Raw genomic sequence first — 20,574 nt, 5'->3', positions numbered from 1 at the left:
GTCTGCCCAGTCCCTGGTCCTACGCCAAAGGTGTTCAGCTGCCCGGGAACAAGAGCGAAGGTAGCGGAGGAAAGAGGTGAGCCACGGTTGGGGTTGAGAAGGGCGAACTATCCGAGTTGTAGATGGAGCAAGATTATCAAGAGTTGAAGATAAGGAGGAATTAAAGAAGGAGACAGCTGAGTCCAAGGAGACAGCCGAAAAGACAGAAGGAAGAGAGGAGGCTAGAGACTGAGAAAAAGCCTCTTAATTGATAGATTGCAAGTCACAACAAGAGCGAGAAGCGGGACGTGAAGGAGGAGGATTATGAGTAATATTGAAAGAAACTAGGTGATGATCTGACAATGGAAAGTGAGCAGTAGAAAAGTCCAAAACAGAGCAATTCCGAGTGAGAACAAGATCCAGACAGTGTCCAAGGGAATGTGTGGGTACATCAGACCAAAGCTTAAGATCATAAGAGGAAGATAATGAGTGAAATCGTAGAGCTGCAGCGTCTTGAGGGTCATCCACATGAATAGTGAAGTCACCCAAAATAAGAGTAGGACAGTTATCAGAGAGGAAAAAGGACAGCCACGAATCAAAATCAGAGATAAATTTTGAGGACGAGCCTGGGGGGCGATAGCATCTGTGAAATATTATGTCAGGTTGATGAGGGGAGGAGGCATGCTGGCACCCTACTAGAGGAATTGCAGCACAGGCCCAGTAAATATCTGAACCAGCAACCGTACCAACTATAGAAACCTTCGAATTTCTCAGCCATGATGAACTTGGGATTCATGGTGAAGAATAGGATTTGACTATATCCAATGCTATTCTTTGACAGTTTGAATGTTTACTGCATTTTGAATAAAGGTCCTTAATTTTCCTCCAGGCAAATCAGTTACTAAGGCTGGAGTTGTGGTTATTTGAAAAAGGATACAACCGTACTGCAATGATCATAACCCTCCAAAATTGGAGGCTTTCAGTCATCCAATGCAGGCAGGAGGAGCAGCGGAGGCAATCTTTGCCTTCCTGTCCCCCTGACCCACATTTTTGCTAGATGGGCTTTTTTCCCCATCTAGCGAAAGCATCTAAGGTGGGAGGGTGGCCTCTCCGATCTCACAAGAGGTCTGCACACTCAGGCTGTTGACTTATAGGTCCAACAGTCACGTATACAACCCAATGGGCTCCTTCCCTTCATCACTTGCCACACCCTTTTGCCAAGGTGCATTGCGGTTTGAAAGGGGGCTGGTGTGATTGAAAAAAATATCTCTCAGCTTTTGTGTGTTCAGTGCAACCATAACTCACAAACCACTGTAGGTTTTGTCACTGATATTATATCAGGCTAAGCACTTAGAAACAGAATTCACCCATTTAAGTTTAACTCAGAACTCAATTTTTAGGATGTAGGGTTGGCTTTTATACTATATTTTATGTATTTCTTTTGTGGACTGCCCTAAACTCGAGGCTTCTGAGATCTCTATCTTGCTGGGCTGAAGCCAGCAGGGTGGGAGCAGCAGTGGAGGTGAACTTTGCCTCCCTATTCTCCATTCTATGGTTTTTTCACTAGACAGGCATTTCAGCCCATCTTGTGAGGGAACTTCAGAAGGAAAGGGAAGGAGACTGGAGAAGACCTAGGATAAATCATATCCGGGTGTCTCTTGTCTCCTCCTTCCCTGCCCACCAGAACGCTCCCTTTTCCATCTCTCTGAGGCCAATTTATCTCAAAATCTGGGCCCCGTTCTGTCCCACTCCCCCCCCTCCAAGGTCAGAGTGCTGTGTCCAGTCTCGGAGTGGGGAATCCAAGCCATTCTATGCTCACCCAGGTATGCTTGCCCAGGGACCACAGGATTGCTGTCTCTCAGATCTTATGACATCAAGCATTACATAAGTAGTTTCAATGAATCAATAATAATAAATAAAATCAACAGGCAAAACATGATAAAAACTCTATAAAATAGTTGGAAAGATTTATTTTTTTAAAAAAAGTACATGCTAATTTTTCTATAAATCAGTCTCACCTTCTCATTTATATATACGTGATATGAAAGAGAGGTTCTCACCCAGACATTCACAACACTTCTCACCCTTGAACACTTTCCAATTGATGACTAGATCAGAATGTGTGAAATGACACCATTGAAAAGTATTGCGTGTGAAGTGATGTACAATTTCTGCCTGTGATGGCTCATTTCCAAAACCAAGGCAAAATGTACCTTCACTTTGTTCAGGGGTTTTTGAAGGATATGCACTGTAGGAGTGATGAACTAACTGAAGGACCATAAGGAAGAGCTTCCGTGTGGGATCCCAGATGTGTCTAGGCCCCAAATATACTGATGTTTCTGCTCTATTGCTTGAAAGGGAGACTCTGAATAGAACAAAGTGCTCTTGAACAGAGGGCTTCCAAAATCAATGAAAAGTTCCTAATGCAAAAATCTTCACTCATCATGCAAGCATCTTCATATGCCCAGAAGACAGAGCATGCAGGTTTCCATGTCATGGAAGATTCCATACTGTGTACACTTCCATGTAAATTCTTATATCACAACGGCAGCCCAATGGAATATTGGAGACGTTCAACCAACTGAACTGGTTATTTCTGCCAGATACAGGAGGAATAAATAAATAAAACATCAATTCAAGGATTTAGAGAACAGTCCTCACTCTCTCAGTGGAACCTCACATATTGGAGCCTGCCTTCCATCACATGCCCTCTAAGAGGAAGTCAACAGGGTGGAAGGCAGGACTTCCTGTATTTTTCCTCTGTGCTGGCAATGCGTGTAAAATATTTAGAAACATTTTGGAGCATGTTGAAATGTTTCCCAGTGATGAGGGCCTGGTCAGGGGTTGAGAGGCCATTGGATCCATGGCCCCTCCCTTCCCACCCACCAGAATGACCCAACATGCCCATTTTTCCAACTTCACAGAGTGAGTCACCATAGAAACCTCCACTGTGGCTAAACTTTGAGAGGCTCCAACTTTGGGAAAAAAATCTCTGAGGCTGGAGCTCTGTCTACAGCCTCCGAGGGGGTTTCTGACCAATCCTATGACCCCCGAGATGCTGTTTAGGGTCCACAGGATGGCTCTCTCAGGGAATAAGACCATGTTGGTACTATTATATCATTCAAAGCTTGGCGTCATCCTCTCAATGAATATTTCTTAGCCTGACACAAACATAAACAAGACAAATGGAAGAGTGGCATTAAAACCTACAACAGTTCTTCTAAGTACCAATAACACTTGTTTGCTTTCATGGCAGCTGCCGTATGTCCACTCCAACCTTCTCCTATAAAAGAGACATACTTAATGCAGGCACAATGCAATATTCCATTTTCAATTTCATTCGTTTAGTGCAGCATTTCATCCAGCCATACAGGCAACATCGCTGTTCCATAATGTAGTTTTTGTGCTTCAGTGATTGCTGTAATCTAGCCAACGTAATAACATGGGAGAACCAGTTCTTCACAACAATTTATGGGACATGGTTTGGAAATGTTTACTTCTTTCACCCAGCATAGTTTCTGAATGCAATTTGCTAAGTTTGCCTGTCCCCAGGTGTACTTTTGTACCATCAAGGATCGCAGAAGATACACTATGCTCATTTAAGTGAAGAGTCATGAGTTTCATCTCTAACAATATCTCAGCGGTAGCATTAAAGAACTTCATATATTTTTAGCATTTTTTCTAGCTTGGCAAACACTGTAAATAAATAAATCTTCTCATATTCTATAAAATGGGTGTTATTTAGCTATTTTCTCTCTTTGGAGCAATTTAGTTTTAAAAGATGCACATAAGAAGTTACTTAAAATCATTTGTTGCATTATTGCTCCCAGCAGAATGCTCCTTTAAAAAAGCCAATTCATTTAACTAGTTCATAGGAGAAAGACAATATTAAGGTATTTGCTTCCAAATATATCCCCCTCCAAAAAATTACCAAAAGCAGTTTTAACAGAAAGCAGATTTCTATTAATAGCCTTAACAAGGTTTATTGTTATAAACTAGTAGATAGACAGCTTAGCTTCAGCTGAAGAAGACCTGTTGTGAAGCAAGGTGAAGAACTCAGCAGAGATCTCTTTCAGCCTTCCTGTGGATCCATGATAACCTGGTCTTCAGATAGGGTGACCATATTTTGCTAACCAAAAATGAAAACAACATGGCCACTCCCAAGGGGGCGTGCCCACCAACATGCCCAGCCCCCAAGGGGGTGTGCCCACCCAAACATGACATTGGTCACACATCTGATTTCACAGCATACAAATAAGACAAATCTGTTCTACATAACATCTTAATGTTAAAATCACTGGAATAAAGAACAAGTGAGACATTCAATGTATCTGAAATTAACTTCACTCATTCCTACTTTTGTAGTTTTTGCTGTACTTTGAAGCTTTTGCTATACTCTGTGTGATACAGTCTCCCCTTCCCTCAAATATCTTTTTTGACTGCAAATCCTTCACTGGATGACCATAGTCTCACCTTTCCTAACATTTAATACTCTTTCCCCATCACCTTTCTCATATCCGTACTCACAGATTCAGCATACTGCTACCACGGAACAAATGAAGCAGTACAGAAAAATCTAGTACAACAAACAAGCAAACAAGCATTCAGAAAGAGTATAAAATACTATTAGCCTGCAAACATTAGCCATGGAACAAAATTAACTAAAGGCTAGCACCTCTTAGCTTGTTTCAACTTCAGCCAGACATAACAGTCAAAAACAACAAAGAAAAACACACCTACCTCATTGACATAGCAATACCTAATGACAGAAATGTTGCAGAAAAGGAAGAGGAAAAGAGAAAAATATACACCACTGGCTAAGGAAGTTAAACAACTATGGCAACAGGAAAAAGTTACAATTATTCCACAGATTTTTTTAAAAAAAATTTTTTACACAATTTGATTTTATTTTGAAAATTTGGAAATTAATACTCAATTTCCTCCACCCCCCCTACATGCAATAGTCCAAGCATACAGTAATTATAATAAATCAAGGCAGAAAAATACAAAGTACATTATTCACATGAACCAGAGAGACCGATATGCTACAGGCAAAGTGTTATGAAGTTGAGTGTTACAATAAACTGATACCAATCCATAGTGAATGTATCATTCCCTACTTCCTTTTACCAGTTCTAACTTATTTGTTAATTTTTCAGATAAGGCAATCTTCCAAACCCAAGGCCACCAGGCATCCAATGAAACTCCTCTTAGGCCCTTCCAAAGTTGAGCAATGTCAAGTCTGGCTGCCACCAACAAAAATCCAGCCAATGTCTTAAACGAGCAGTTTTGGTTGTTTCCAAGAAATAGTCCTAAAAGTGCCAAATCTGGCAGAGCACACACCTCTACTGGATGGACATATCTTTTAAACCACTGATGGTATGGGATCCCAAAAAAGCAGTGGGTGTAGAGGTAGGCTTCCTTTTGGCAGTGCTTTGCTGAATAAATAAATAAATGGCTACCCTTTTGCAATACTTTGCATTTCCAATGGCACCCAGGATCTGGCTTTTCCATAGAGTAGGTGTGGCGATCATGTGGCCTTACATATATTGTTGGACTGCAAATCCCATCAGCCCAATGGTGAGGGATGATTTAAAGGGGCACAGAAGTGCCCCTTTAGTTAAGTTTGGAAAAGAAGCTTTCTACCATTATAAAGGGGTAATTGGGTGTGGGGGGGTGTCATTCTAACATTCATAAAAACAAAAATGTTTTACCACTCTTCCTGAAATTTACATGTACCAGAAAGAAATGTTGGTTTTACATACCCTGGATATTTCAAGAAGATTGGTGAAAGATTGAGGGAAAGAGGGCAGTTTAAAGTAGAAAAGAAAAAAATCTCTCAATCAAAATGGTTCTGAAGATTTCCATTGCCGTTTTTTTTGTCCATGTTTCCTGGAGAAATTACAGTTTACCTGATTAAAATCTTGATGATTTCTATTTCCTTTGATCTTCTACTTGATGGAATAGCTTTTCTTAGGGCCACCTACTTCTCTTTTTTTGTTTAGAGCAGCCCTTTCCCAACCTGGTGCCCTCCAAAGGTGTTGGACTACAACTCCTATCATTTCAAGTCAATATGTCAAACGGTTTGGAACGCTGGGACTTATAATCTCAAACATCTGGAGGGCAGCAGGATGGGGAACGCTGTTCTATATCCTTTCCAAATACAGGGGCTGCCCAAAATTTTCCCTTTGTCTATTTAAACTGATGCACATCTTTTGGAGTTCCTTGATGTATCACATATCTTAATGCTGGAAAACATCATAGTTTAGAACAGATGTGAGCAGAAAATAGATCTACCCTGATGTTTTGGACATCAACTCCCAGCATTCCTGAACACTGCCCATGCTGATAGGGGCTTTTACAAGTTGAACTCCAAAACATCTGGAATTCTACATTCTGCCTACCCTTGTTCTAGGACAGCATTCCCCAAATTGGTGCCTGTCAGAAGTGTTGGGTTGCGACTCTCAACATGAGGAGATGCTCTAAAAAAAAGAGAAGTAGGTGGCCTGAAGTTGTTCATGATCACTTCTCCACAACCCCACAGTCACCTCTGCATATCATATTGCATACCTGCTGCCCTACCGATGTTTGACATTACAAGTCCCAGCATTCCTGACCATGGGACATACTGACTTGCAATGATGGGAGTTGTAGTCCAACACCTTTGGAAGGCACCAGGTTAGGGACCGGCTGCTCTAAACAAAAAAAAAGAGTCTTTAAGAGTCTTATGATGAGTTTGCTAGAAACTTAATATTACAACATTTGGTGTAGATTTTAGGATTTAAAGAAGTGTTAGAATCAAAGAAGTGTTTAAAAAAGTGTTCCGGAATCCCAGAAACTACCAAAATAAAGTATCTGAAATAAAATGAGGAGACACCTTTGCCAGCGGCTCTCTGCCTCCTCACCTGGTCCTGAAACTAGGAACGGCAAAGCAATGTCCTCCAGTGCTGAGGTCTCTGTCCAGTGCTGTTGTGCTTGTTGGTGATGGGAGTGGGGAGAGCAAGTTTAATGGGGGTTATTTACAGCTATGCTGAATGGGAGTTACTCCCTAGTAACTGCGTAAGTTTGCAGCCTAAAAGCATGGGTTATTATAGTCTACAATACATTCCCACACTCTCCCTTGCCAGTATACCAGATTCAGTTTGGCCATGGTGCCTGGCAATGACGGGAGTTGAAGTCCAAAACATCTGGAGGGCACTAGGTTGGGAAAGGTTGGTTTAGGGTTTACCCCTAACATTACTTGAGTTAGATAGCCTAGGACAAAAGGCAAATATGTGGGAACTCCCTTCTTGTTAGTCCTTCATGCTGAAGTCCCATTTCTGCTTTAATGGATACTATGTAGAAAAAGCTCTTAAACCTTATTCATTATTCTTTTCTTTTGCTTAATAACCCTTAATAGACCTTAATTAACTTGAACCAAGTAATCCATATGCAAGTCTACTCCAATATCAGCCAAAGACACATCATTACCATACAAAAAGCAACTTCTCTAGGGAGGGGTGACAGATGCAAACCTCAGATAACAAAGAGAATAATCTCTCTTATCTGCATGTTGCAGAGATATTCTAATAAGCTTCACTGATACAACAGAATATGCAACTGGGGCAAACAGCTTCAATGGAAAGTCTATGGAACCATAAATATATGTTATTGTAGGAACACACGTAAGCCAAAGTGGGACAGGACAAGCTACATTATAAATATGAGGAATTATTTGGGTATCTAAACTAGAGTAAACACATCAGAGTATTTTTACCAACTAGATTAATAATGCACTAAAAGAAGATCAGGACTCTGAAATACATGAAACCACAAAAGCCCATTTCACACATCTCAACAGCCCACAATGTATTTAACCATGGGTTGTTGAGAATGAAATGGGAGCAAGCAAGAGTGTTGGCTTTCACCTGCCCACCTGCTCTCACTGCTTCATTCCTGGGTTATTATTATTATTATTATTATTATTATTATTATTATTATTATTTATTTATATAGCACCATCAGTGTACATGGTGCTGTACAGAGTAAAACAGTAAATAGCAAGACCCTGCCGCATAGGCTTACAATCTAATAAAATCATAGTAAAACAATAAGGAGGGGAAGAGAATGCAAACAGGTACAGGGTAGGGTAAGCAGGCACAGGGTAGGGTAAAACTAACAGTAGAAAGTAACAGTAGAAGTCTGCACAACATCAAGTTTTAAAAGCTTTAGGAAAAAAAAGCTTTAGGTTGTCCATGATATCCAAACTCAGTACTGTAGGTTGAGGTGGAAGAAACCAATCAAATGTGTAAACCACGAACAAATCATGGGTTACAAGTTCTTCCCACAACTGCCTACAATCCGATTTTGGATATCACAGGCAACCCAAGAACAGAATGTCCCTGGGCTGTTTAGCTCAGTGGGAGTGGGTGAATGGCCAGGAGCGAGCATAACATGTATTTGCTTGCTGGATAGCCATGATGTGTGAATCAGGCCAAAGAGAACCCAAAAGACGAACAACTATACGGTGGAGTAAGCTTTCATGGACCAGGACCTGCTTTGTCAGATACATGAATTAGTCACCTATATAGCTGTCTGTAGAGAGAAGAAGAAAGTCTAGCAATACATGACATAGCAGTAATGTCACGGTTCTATGAAGAGCACAAATCACCTTTCTTGAAAGTAGCCAAGGTGGTTTACAATGATTACAGAAAATAAAAAACATAATCAAATACAAACATACTAAAATATGAAAAACAACCTTTAAAAACCATAACATCCATAACAACATTCAGTCACCAGTGCAGATCTTTCAGTATCGGGGTGATATGCTCCTGTTACCACATAGCAGTCAGCAGCCGAGCTGCCACATTTTGCACCAACTGAACAGTCTCTTCAAAGATAGGCCCAAACAGCACACATTGCAATAGTGTAGCCTTGATGTAATCAAGTCATGGTCACTTTTGCCAGGTCCAGAAGACCCACAGCTGACGCACTACCTGACAGATGGTTGTCCAGCTGCCTCGTGAATGCCTCTCGTGTGGGAGAGCCCACAACCTTCCTAGGTAACTGATTCCATTGTCGTACTGCTTTAACAGTCAGGAAGTTTTTCCTGATGTCCAGCCGGAATCTGGCTTCCTGTAATTTGAGCCCGTTATTCTGTGTCCTGCACTCTGGGAGGATCGAGAAGAGATCCTGGCCCTCCTCTGTGTGACAACCTTGTAAGTATTTGAAGAGTGCTATCATGTCTCCCCTCCATCTCCTCTTCTCCAGGCTAAACATGCCCAGTTCTTTAAGTCTCTCTTCATAGGGTTTTGTTTCCACTGACACCTACTTTGTTTCCACCTACACCTACTTGTGCAAGTATGTCCCTTGCCACTACTGCCACCTGAAGATCCAGGGTAATGTAGGATTCAGGACATGTGAGAGGCTGTGCAGCCTGTGGCCTATTTGAACGCTAAACAACACAGACTCATCTCTCTATCCTTCCCCACCTTTACTTAAATGGCTGCCAATCTCTCCAAGTAATGAAAAGAGCCAGGCCGAAACATCCTAGGGCAGGCCCATGGCTCAGTGGTACAGCACCTGCTTTGCATGCAGAAGGTCCTAGGTTCAAATCCCAGGCTTCTCCAAGTAAGGCTAGAAAAACTCTTGCCTCAACAATACTGGGAGGCAATGGTCTGGCTCAGTGTAAAACAGCTTCCTATGTTCCTACCCACTTTTATGGTTGAAGGAGCATGAAATTTATGCTTGAAGAAGTACCGTAATCGGGCTAGATTTTCAAAGCACATAAATTGCCATTTTTGTGCCCAGGACTACTACTGCTCTGATCCTATGCAGAACTATGCCATACAGATGCAAGAGAATGACTAAGCATTTGGTCCAGTCCTGGCTCTACTTCACCACTCTATGGCAGCAGCAGCAGTAGTTACATTAAAGCCCCTACATGGCCCATTCAGTACTTTGCATTGGCCTCTGCTTGGACTTCTGCAGTTAAAGCAATCAGAATACATTGGTTATGTGTGTGAAGGCGCTCCACATGTTGAACAAGCAGCAGGATTGCACTGCTGACCCTACCTCCAATGTCTGGCAGCTTTCCAGGCCTGCTCCCTCCCCAATGTCCAGGAATTGACCTTGGAGATCTGCAGCAGAAAATCCTACAAACATAATCTGTGTGTATTGGCTTACATGTGACCTGGAACACTATGACATGGGAGTTCCTCTTCACATGGCAGCCTACTGTCCTGTTTCGAGGCCAGCCCTGTTCAAGGCTCAGATAGTCCCAGGTGTAAACAAAGAGAGAAGCCAGTCCACTCCAAAGTCATACATGGGAATCCAAATAGCACAGTAGAAGGCAGGGGCGAGCTCAAAAGCAGTCCAGAGATCAAGCCATAGAAGTCAGTTGTGCCAAGCATCAAAGCCAGTCAGGGGCTGTCAAGGTGAGTTGTCCAGGGGTCAGCAATGTCCGAAGAAGCAAGGCAGCCTGCTGAGGTTAACCCACAGTTGACTGCAACAGAGATCTAGCGCCAGCTGTGCTGATTTATAGCTGGCTGTTAATCAGCACAGTTGGCTAATAGGCATGTTGCTTTTAAGGGAGGCCCCATGCTGTGGCATCTTCTTGCTTCTCTGCTGCTCAGGTCTGAGCCCATGCCGTTTGGTGGGATGAATCATCTCTGGTTCTGGCTCCTGCATTTGGGGGAGTCCATGGATGACACTGGAGGAGCCAGGCTGCTCTTCTAATGGTTCCAGGGAGTGCTGTCAGCTGGAGCCTCCAGCTCTCCCCCTGGGACCCACTGTGCTGGCTCTCCCCCTTCCCTTCCTTATCCGACGAATTCTCCCCCAGGTAAGGCATGACACTTACACATGCAGGCTTACCTGATGTAGACATCCATGCTCCATTAAGGGGGCTGGTGACTGGTACCACCAAGAGTATTGTGGCACCTTAAATACTAATGAATTTACTATAGCATAAGCATTCATGAATCTGATGAAGTGGAATGCGGTATATAAAAGTTTATGCCATAAATGTATTAGTCTTTAAGGTGCCACAAGACCCTTTGTTGTTTTGCTGCAACACAGCTATCCCTCCACAAATTCTCAATATACACATCCGATGTAAGATTAAATCTGTGTGCTCCCATGCGGCTCTTACCATAAGTGGATCCATCTACACCTGCTTTGACTAGAAGGAGGCAGTCAGAAGCAAGGGGAAATCATGCTTAGACAATCTCACTTTAGTGGAACATCCAAATCAGTACTGAGGTATTCTTAGCTTTTGGGATCATACATTTAGCAGGAACAAAAATCATAAAACAAGGAAGCTGCAAAACGTGTTGCTGAAATACTGAATAAAAATATGGCTGAAACCCTTTCATTTGTTGCTGGTAATTAATACAATTATAGCCATCTTATTTTATTATGTCTTTATTCTGTCAGTTGGACCTATTTATAGTGAAACTTGGTTGATTCACCATAATTTCATTCCTCCCACAGCCCATTTACACGCCCTTGCTTTAAAAAAAACCAACTGTATAAATTTCTTTTGCATTTTCACATCACAGCATCTGAAAGCTAAAAAAGGCCTAAAATTATAAATTGCATAGTTATGTGGCACTACACAATCACTGCATAATGTCACATGACCCTCAGGATGCTTATTTATTTATTTATTTATTTACATTTATATACCGCCCCACAGCTGAAGCTTTCTGAGCGGTTCACAAAATGCTTAGCGATACCTGCGCCTCTTCAATATGTCTATTCAATGTGCCAATAATGCTATTTTTTGCACACTACCACAGACCTTCCTCTTTGGAGATTGGTAAAGTTGTTCAAAAGCTTAATCCTGTGCATGTTCTTGGCTGGCCATGGGAAGGGAGAAAGTACACGCAGGAAATTTACACAACCTTACCAACCGTCCCTGTGTGGCAGGGTGCAAAAACCTGTTTTTCACACATTGAAGAGACACATTGAAGAGTTTCAGGTAGTTCCAAGCATCTTGAGGGTCATATGGCGTTATGCAGTGATTATTCAGTAACACATAACTGTATGTAATTTATACTGTAAGCCCAGAGCATAATGCATTCATTGATTTTTCTAGTTTTCTCAGGCCACACTAGGCATGACATTACATGAAAGCAGTTAATAAGTTACATCAACAGCAACCATGGAGAAACCTGAGCAGACTCATGTGACAGTCCCAACAAAAATCACCTCTCCAAAACTGCTGAAAGGCAAATAGCACCTTTAGATGGGTGATTTTTGTTGGGACCGTGGCAGGAGGAGGAGAAAAAGTCCAACTTCCTCTCCTCACTGCCCAGGGGCCTGAAGCATCTCAGTCTTTCCCATGCCTGCTATTTAAGTAACAAGAAACATGCATGTTAATTGCATTCACACAACTAATATCACATTTAGTTAGGCCCTTAGCTACTCAAGATGCTATGCTAATTGGGTGGAATACACATTTTAAAACAAAGAAACACATATACCACTTGTAATAATTAATTCATTTTTAAATAAATATGCACAAATACGGTTCTGTTCTTTAACAGTTAATGCATTCTTTTCCCATCTGACAAGATGGAGAGTGTTCAGCCTGTTCCAGATGGTGTTACACTCCCCGTGAAGGAGCAGGTTCATAGTTTGGGGGTTCTCCTGGAGGCATCACTGTCACTTGAGGCTCAGATGGCTCAGTGGCCCAGAGCACCTTCTACCAGCTTTGGCTAGTGGTCCAGTTATGCCCCTATCTGGACAGGGATTATCTGGCTTCAGTAGTCTATGCACTGGTAAAGTCCATATTAGATTACTACAATCTGCTCTATATGTGGGGTTGCCTTTGAAGATGGTTCGAAGCAGTTTGGGCAAAATGTGGTGGCCAGACTGACAGCAGGGGCCAGAAGATCTAAACATATAACAGCGATTCCGGCTGGCTGTAGATTTCCAACCCTAATTCAAGGAGCTGTTTTGTCCTATAAAGCCTTACATAGCTTGGGACCATAGTACCTGATGGAGCGCCTCTCACAATATGAACTAATACCTACACTGCAATGAACATTTGAGTGCCTCCCTCAAGGGAGTTCTGGAGGACAGCAACAAGGGAGAGGGCCTTCTCGGTGGTTTCCCCCACCCACAGCCAATTTGTAGAATGCTCTCCCCAGTGAGGTCTGCCTATAGCCAACATTGTCATCTCTTTGGCACCAGATTAAGACTTTGTTCCACTCCCAAGAATTTGATGGCATGTGATGGGACTTGTTAATTTAGTTGTTTTATCTGGTCTTGACATTTAACTGGATCTTAGCTGTTTTAAAATGTTTTAATTTTTTGCATGTTTTAACTCCTGCTGTAAAACTCTTTGAGTCTTTTTAAACAAAAGGTGCCTTTCCTTACAATTGAGCATGTTTTAAGTATGACTTCTTTCTGAATGTTGGTGTGGATGTATTATTATTATTATTATTATTATTATTATTATTATTATTATTATTATTATTATTATTATTATTGTCCTACTTTAATATGTCATTCCCCTTCATGGACACAAAAAGGTGCAGGGGAGGGTGGAGGAGAGAACCTGAATGATGATAGAATTTGCTTTTCATCTCAAGGGTATTTGTTGTTTCCCATCCTAGCCTTGGCCAAGTGACAGGAAATCCTTCTCAACAGAATAGAAAGTGGGTGTAATAAAAGACACTGCAGATACCGAAAATGTGACTTCAACTGACATTTCAAATATAAAGGTGATTCTCTCTTAACCTTTGCAATACAAAATGTAACATCCTAAAATCATTTGAACAAAAGTCTTTTCCTCCCACCCTCACCAATTTATTATTTATTGCTTCTCTTCCTATCCTGATACATTGTTCCTATTTCTTTCTTTCATGTTATGAGGTACATGACACCAATGTCTGAAGTGTCTTTATTTCTCATGCATCAACAGGCTCATACAACCAGGCACAACACATGCCCTCTTCTCTCTCCCTCTCTTTGAATACCAAATGTTGGGATAAAGAGGGAGAAGGCTCTTATCCACATACCCTGATGATGGTAAGCTTCCCAAAGGCATTTGGCTGGCCACTGCGATAGAGTGCTGAACTAGATAGAAGCAAATGAGTTACCCAAGACCACAAACAAAGTACAAGTCAGTGTTTGGGTCTTAGTCCCCAACTTATTTATTTATTACATATTTATGCTGCCTAACGGCCAAAGCTCTCTGAGCAGTTTACAATTAAAACCATAATATACAAAAAGAAAAAAGATTTAAAACTTAATTCTTTTTTAAAGTTATATAAAACCATAATATGTTGTAGTCCAGGGAATGCTTGTCTTAAAAGATATGTTTTCAGGAGGCATTTGAAGGATGTTACATTTTACATCCCCTGAACAGCACAAGGGAGGGTTTTCCAGAGGGTGGGTGCCACTACAGAGAAGGCCCTCTGCTGAGGTTTTTCGTGACGACAGTCTGTTCATCTTGGAATGACAAGCAGGACCTTTTCTGACAATCATAAATGCCATCTGAGTGTATATCTTTTTTAAAATCTGTTACTGTATTTAAAATTTTTGCACTGCTGCTAGGTTCTGTTTGGTGGTTGTTGTTGTTATTATCCTGTAGTTTTAAACTTTTAGACTTTTATATTGTATTTTATTGTCATGTATTTTATATGCTTAAATTGTTGTGAACCGCCCAGAAAGCTTCAACTATTGGGCATTATAGAAATTAAATAAATAAATATAAATATATAGGGCATTATCCAGCACTGCTGCTCACACCATTAATGTAACACTAGCATGAATGACCTCTAGCACAATTCCAACAATATCTGCTGGTATAACGGGTTTCCTTGAAAAACCTGCCATGCCACTAAAAGTCACTTACGCTAGCCCTATGTCAATTGCATAAGCGGAGCAAAGGCATTAGACACTGCCTATAAAATATAAAAATAATACCAGTAGATAAACAGTTATAAAATGAATCCTACAATCATCCAAAAGTTGAGTGGAATAATAAAAAAAGCCTTTAGGGATAAGGTTGGCGTGAGTGTGAGTGTGGTGGGTAGACATACGATGAGGTCTACCAATAGACATTCAATTAGTAAAATAAGAATGCCAAGAAAATATAAAAATCATATATAATTTTTATTTTTAGCAAAATAATAAGAAGGGAGGAGCTATATGTACTTGTACTAACAGTATGCTAAAATACCAAGATTAAAATAAATTAGGACAATCTGTACATATATGCTAAATGAACAGAAGAAAAACTACTATCTTGGTTGTTTATTTATTTATTTATTTTTGTAAATAAAATCTATGGCAAAACCACTTCCGTTACTTCTGGAATATTTTCTACAGTCTCAGATTATCCACCAGTGTTCATGTCTCCTTTCAAAGTGTTCACTGCTGAGTCATCAAAAGCAGCACACATTGGGATTACATTGTAATTCAAAAGAACTGGTTCAACCTTGGAATTACTTTATATTAACACTGCATTTGAAGTGAGGTAGATATTAAATGACACATCAACAACACCTATTTCACATATATGCACAACTGAAATACCAGCATTATATTTGCTGAACCTAAACAATATCATTCTAATAATAGCTCCAAGCAGTCTGAATGACTGCTGTAAAAAAACACCTGCAATTGCCCGTGTTTATGAAATGCAAATGCTGATATTCTGCCCTTTGGAAAAATGGGCGTCTACATGTGGAATTTCATGATAAAAAGCTTTAATGTCCCTGTTTTCTCTTGATAAACTCTGCTGGTTTACTGGCGCGTGAATGTGCTGAAATTGAATTACTGTACAACAGCAATTACTTTTCACAGTACACCTATAATGGGAATCAATTCTGCAGTGAACACCAGGTAGCCAGAAGAAGGGGCAAAGTGGGGGGGGGGAACCTAATAAAGGGGGAAATCTTCTCTTCTCTACATTTTTCTGTATGTCTAAGGCACTAAAGTGTAAAACAAAAAAGAAAAGCCTACGCTATTGCACTCAAGAAGGTGCTCTCCTTTTTTTTTAGCTTTATCAGTGTAAATCAAACAGTCATCTTTAAAAGCACTCTACATTAGTAGAGTGGAAACTGTTGCTTAAAAACCATTTTATGTCTCCAAAAAAGCTAAGAGAATATTTTTACCAATGAAACTGGTAGTACTTCATTTTGCACACGACCTTTACAAACTGTCTTCAGATTCTTTGATTTATTTCTTTTATGTGCCTTTTTTACAAGTAACGTAATGAAGCAACATGACCATTTCTCCTCCTGCTTGGTAGATGTTCATGGCAGACTGAATGTTCTCTTCATTTGTAAAATACAAGCTCTTTAACTGACTAAGTAACAGGTGCCTGAACACCGCCAGACAACAAAACATTGTTTGGTTTCAGGCTACTCGAATATGCTTGGGGATATAAAAACAACATTTAAGGTATTTGCTTGTAAATAGAATGTCAAAATGGGGTACCTATGTCAAACTTGAAATATGCTGCTGGAAGGGGGATTGAATTATCAGAAGTTCTTAATCTTCTTGAGCCAGTTTGCACTTTTTGAATTTTGAAAGACTGTTATAGGCACCCCCACAAATGTTGGTCATGGTCAGCCACAAAACACCCATTTCCCAAAAGGCAAACTGGTGAGCAAACCAATAGTTTGTGCAGTTTTTCCCCCTGTTCTAAAAGGTTGAAATGCCTCTCCTGAGACTGGGGCCTTAGCTAGACCTAAGATTTATCCCGGGGTCCCCTGTGTGTCATTTACATGAACAGGGATGACCCCGGGACTATCCTGGGATAAACATTAGGTCTAGCTAAGGCCTTAGTTATTGGCAATAAGAGCTTTAAGATACAATACGGTGTTGTTATTATTATTATTACTGCATTTCTGGTCCCACATACCTTGCCTTTGCCCTACCTCTTTGCCTTCAGCCCCACACATGACCCCCTAACGGCTTTTCCAAAACTGAATTTGGCCTTCAGGCTAAGAAAAGTTCCCTACTCATGATCTACATGAAGCATTTCCTTCAAGAAGTTACCAGACCAGTGTGGAAGCAGCCATATTGCACTGGCTGCCATGCTACAGCTGTAAGGTATGGTTCAGCTCTAAGTTTTGAACATTTTGTGCTGCTCACAAAACACTTCAATTTCTACTGGGTAATTGAAATGGTGCTGGTTACTGACACAGGGGCCTTATTTATGTTGTACCAATTCAAGCAGAAATGAATGAACAATGGCCGTCTTAGCTGGACCATGGGATTAGGATGCTCCATCTAAAATTTCAAGTCTGGTTGTGGGTCATCAGCTGAAAATAAAGGGTGGCCAAACACAGCCATTCGCTTTTAACATGTAATTATTTTTACAATTACAACGTAGTAGAATCCAGGACAAACTAGATCATCTGAAGGGCTCTAAAATGCCTTCAGCAGCGAGGGTATCCTACTTCCTGTCAGCCTCAAAAATCTGGTTCTTTGAAACTTTGTCAGAAATCCTGGCTTCCTAAATCCACCCAAAGCTGCAGTTGATCAAACTGTGCTGTGTTGCTCACCTTCTACTTATTCTAGAATCTCCTGTCCCTCCACCCAAGAATGCATAAATGAACACTAGAGGTTTACAATGGGGAAGCAACAAAGATACAATGGACACGCTCAGCTTGAGCAGAAAGCGGGGGCAGGGCAGCGATGGAAAGCAGAATCCCTTGCCGAGTGTCTCCAGACTACCTGTATAAAATGAAATGTCAAGTTGTTATGAAAGATTATGATATCCATTTGGGATCAGCTCTAAGTGAAAGTAATAAAACAGCCTTGCCATTTCAGAACTACAACCAAATATACACAAATATAACCAAATATACAAAACTTTTCTTTATCCATAAGGCTGTGTATACTCCCTGCTAAAACAGCAATACCCAAATAAAGCAGAAATTCTGCACCAAGGTAATCCAAATTCTGTGCCAAGAAAAGCAAAATACCATGACTGGCATAAATTACACAAATTGAGGAGATTTGCATCATTTCCATGATTTAGTCTGCCATTCTTATTCTTTTGCACAATTTATTCTGGTTTTGCTATTCATGGGCAGGGACAAATGAGTTTTGCAGGGCACTGAAGCTCCTCGCCCATTCACTGAAAACCTTGCCCAGTGTCCATGCCACTGGCTTCAGAGAGTTCAGCTGGTGTTGCCCATGCACTTTAGGTATAACATAAGCTCTCTTTTGTTCTCTCAAATGAAAGCCCAGATTCTCAGGAAGCCATATTCTACAGGTTTCCTGTGCTCCCTCAGAACTGCTGAACGCACACCAACCGATTATAATGCCAGATTATAAAGCCAATGAAACTTTTGTTTGCTTCCACCTTCGTTTTAAAAAAACATGGTCCACAAATCATATGAATTTTAAAATAGTCCTAAAACAACAGAATGCATTCAAAAGCTCAGGGCAACTAATCTTTAGAGAAGTCTTATTACAAAGACAAGAACAAAAAGGATAGCAAGAGTCAAAAACCATGTACCAATTACAGCCAACATGGCTTTCAAAATAACTCATTTGTCTCTACAGAGCAGGAAGATTCTGACATTTAATTCCAGGTCTCCGTTTCTGAACTGCTTTCTTTTGTATTAAAAAATACTGAAAGCTAGAGGATGGAGTAAAGAAAGATTATGTGTCTCACAAGTGTGCACCTTTTGTAGAGTACAGCACCCATGACGATGAGGTATGTGTGATTTTATTTCCCCCACCATGTGCTCCTTATACAGAGTTTTCTATCTATCTATCTATTGTCTACCTTTCTATCAATCATTGCCCTTCAGTATTGATGTATGTTTTCCAAAAGAAGCAGTCTAAAACAGGAATTTTAAATCCACAGGAAGATGAGCATATGTGTGATCAAAAGTTAAACCATTCTGCTTGGGGTATATTAAAACAAAGGCCATCATCAGCCTTCCACGTCTCCATTTCCACAGCATTGCACTGAGCTACCATGGGTGTTAAGATCCTAAATCAGCCTTCCCCCCTCCAAATGGGTTGGACTGCAAGTCTCATTATCCCCAGCCAGCAAGGTCATTAATTGGGGATTATGGAGAGAATGTAGTACAATGTCTCTGGAGGGCACCTAGTTAGGGAAGGCAGCCCAAAGCAGGTTGGAACAATAGCACAAGATGTAAAGGGGAATTATCTGCTACTAGAGCACAGCTAAAAAATCCTGCCAGCGGTTTTTGACCACTCAGTGGGTAGGGGCAAAATGAAGACCCCCTTCTATTGTAGGACAAGGGAATTTCCCAGAAATTTCTAGGAAGATTGCCACTTATCTTATTTAACCTTACAAGGTGGGCTGAGGATTTGGGTCCATTCCCCCCCCCTCCCTTAATTTTAATCACTTTTAAAGAGAAAGATTATTATTATTATTATTATTATTATTATTATTATTATTATTATTATTATTAATTTATTTATTTATATAGCACCATCAATGTACATGGTGCTGTACAGAGTAAAACAATAAATAGCAAGACCCTGCCGCATAGGATTACATTCTAATAAAATCATAATAAAACAATAAGGAGGGGAAGAGAATGCACCAAACAGGGAGTATAAAAGTCAGAGCAAAATCAAGTTTTAAAAGCTTTAGGAAAAATAAAAGTTTTTAGCTGAGCTTTAAAAGCTGCCATTGAACTTGTAGTTCTCAAATGTTCTGGAAGAGCGTTCCAGGCGTAAGGGGCAGCCGAAGAAAATGGACGAAGCCGAGCAAGGGAAGTAGAGACCCTTGGACAGGTGAGAAACATGGCATCAGAGGAATGAAGAGTACGAGCGGGGCAATAGTGTGAGATGAGAGAGGAGAGATAGGAAGGGGCTAGACAGTGAAAAGCTTTGTAGGTCAACAGGAGAAGTTTATATTGGATTCTGAAGTGAATTGGAAGCCAATGAAGAGATTTCAGAAGTGGAGTAACATGTGCTGATTGCATTGGCATGAGACCCTATTCTACCAGCCAAGCTTCCTGGAATGTCTTGGGTATGATCTCACTTCCATAGCATTCTAGGGAACAGTGGAGAGACCCTTTGCCCTACTTTGTGTGCATCTCATATAAAGAGCAAGAAAAAATGTTTAAAAAATCCCCCAGCCACCTCTTAAGGATACGTTTTATTTATTTATTTATTTATTTATTTGTTATATTTTTTATACTGCTCAACAGCCAAAGCTATTTTAGCTAAGCAGCAAGCGCCTTGCCACCCACCCACCCCAAATTCAGGTAAATGTATTTTCCACCCCACCCCACCCGCAAAAGAACAAGAATATAAATCCATCCACCCCACAATATTTGGGAAACTGGAGGGAAGATTTTAGTCCAGCCCTATGAGCTACGTACCCGCACAGCTTCAGACTTTTTATGAAACATCTCTTCCATATTCTTTGCTAGCTTCTTCACAAGTTGAAGGCCGTCAATTTCTTCTACGGTAACATCCTTCTCATATTCTTTATATTTCTGCAAGAGAAAAAGGAGTTGCTAAGAGAACCAGCAGAACTACAACTGCAGTTAGATACTTAAATTTGAAAAGCATTTCAAATTTGAAAAGCATTTCAAATTTGAAAAGCATTAAAAAATCTCATGACAGAACAAATGAATTGCTGGTTGTTTC

General features: G+C 40.6%; 1 protein-coding gene across 1 annotated transcript in view; it reads right to left on the bottom strand.

Annotated features, from left to right (window-relative positions):
• The window catches only part of CACNA2D3 (calcium voltage-gated channel auxiliary subunit alpha2delta 3), a 650,216-nt gene that overhangs the window by 498,927 nt on the left and 130,715 nt on the right, over nt 1–20,574 (bottom strand). Inside the window, exon 3 of the mRNA XM_063121610.1 lies at nt 20,304–20,420. Coding sequence (XP_062977680.1) covers nt 20,304–20,420 — 117 coding nt within the window. The remainder of the gene's footprint in view (nt 1–20,303; nt 20,421–20,574) is intronic.

Source organism: Elgaria multicarinata, chromosome 3 (assembly GCF_023053635.1).
Source record: "Elgaria multicarinata webbii isolate HBS135686 ecotype San Diego chromosome 3, rElgMul1.1.pri, whole genome shotgun sequence".
In the NCBI taxonomy this organism is placed as follows: domain Eukaryota; kingdom Metazoa; phylum Chordata; class Lepidosauria; order Squamata; family Anguidae; genus Elgaria; species Elgaria multicarinata.
The sequence above is the reverse complement of the archived record's forward strand: the minus strand, read 5'-3'. Positions and strand labels throughout refer to the sequence as shown.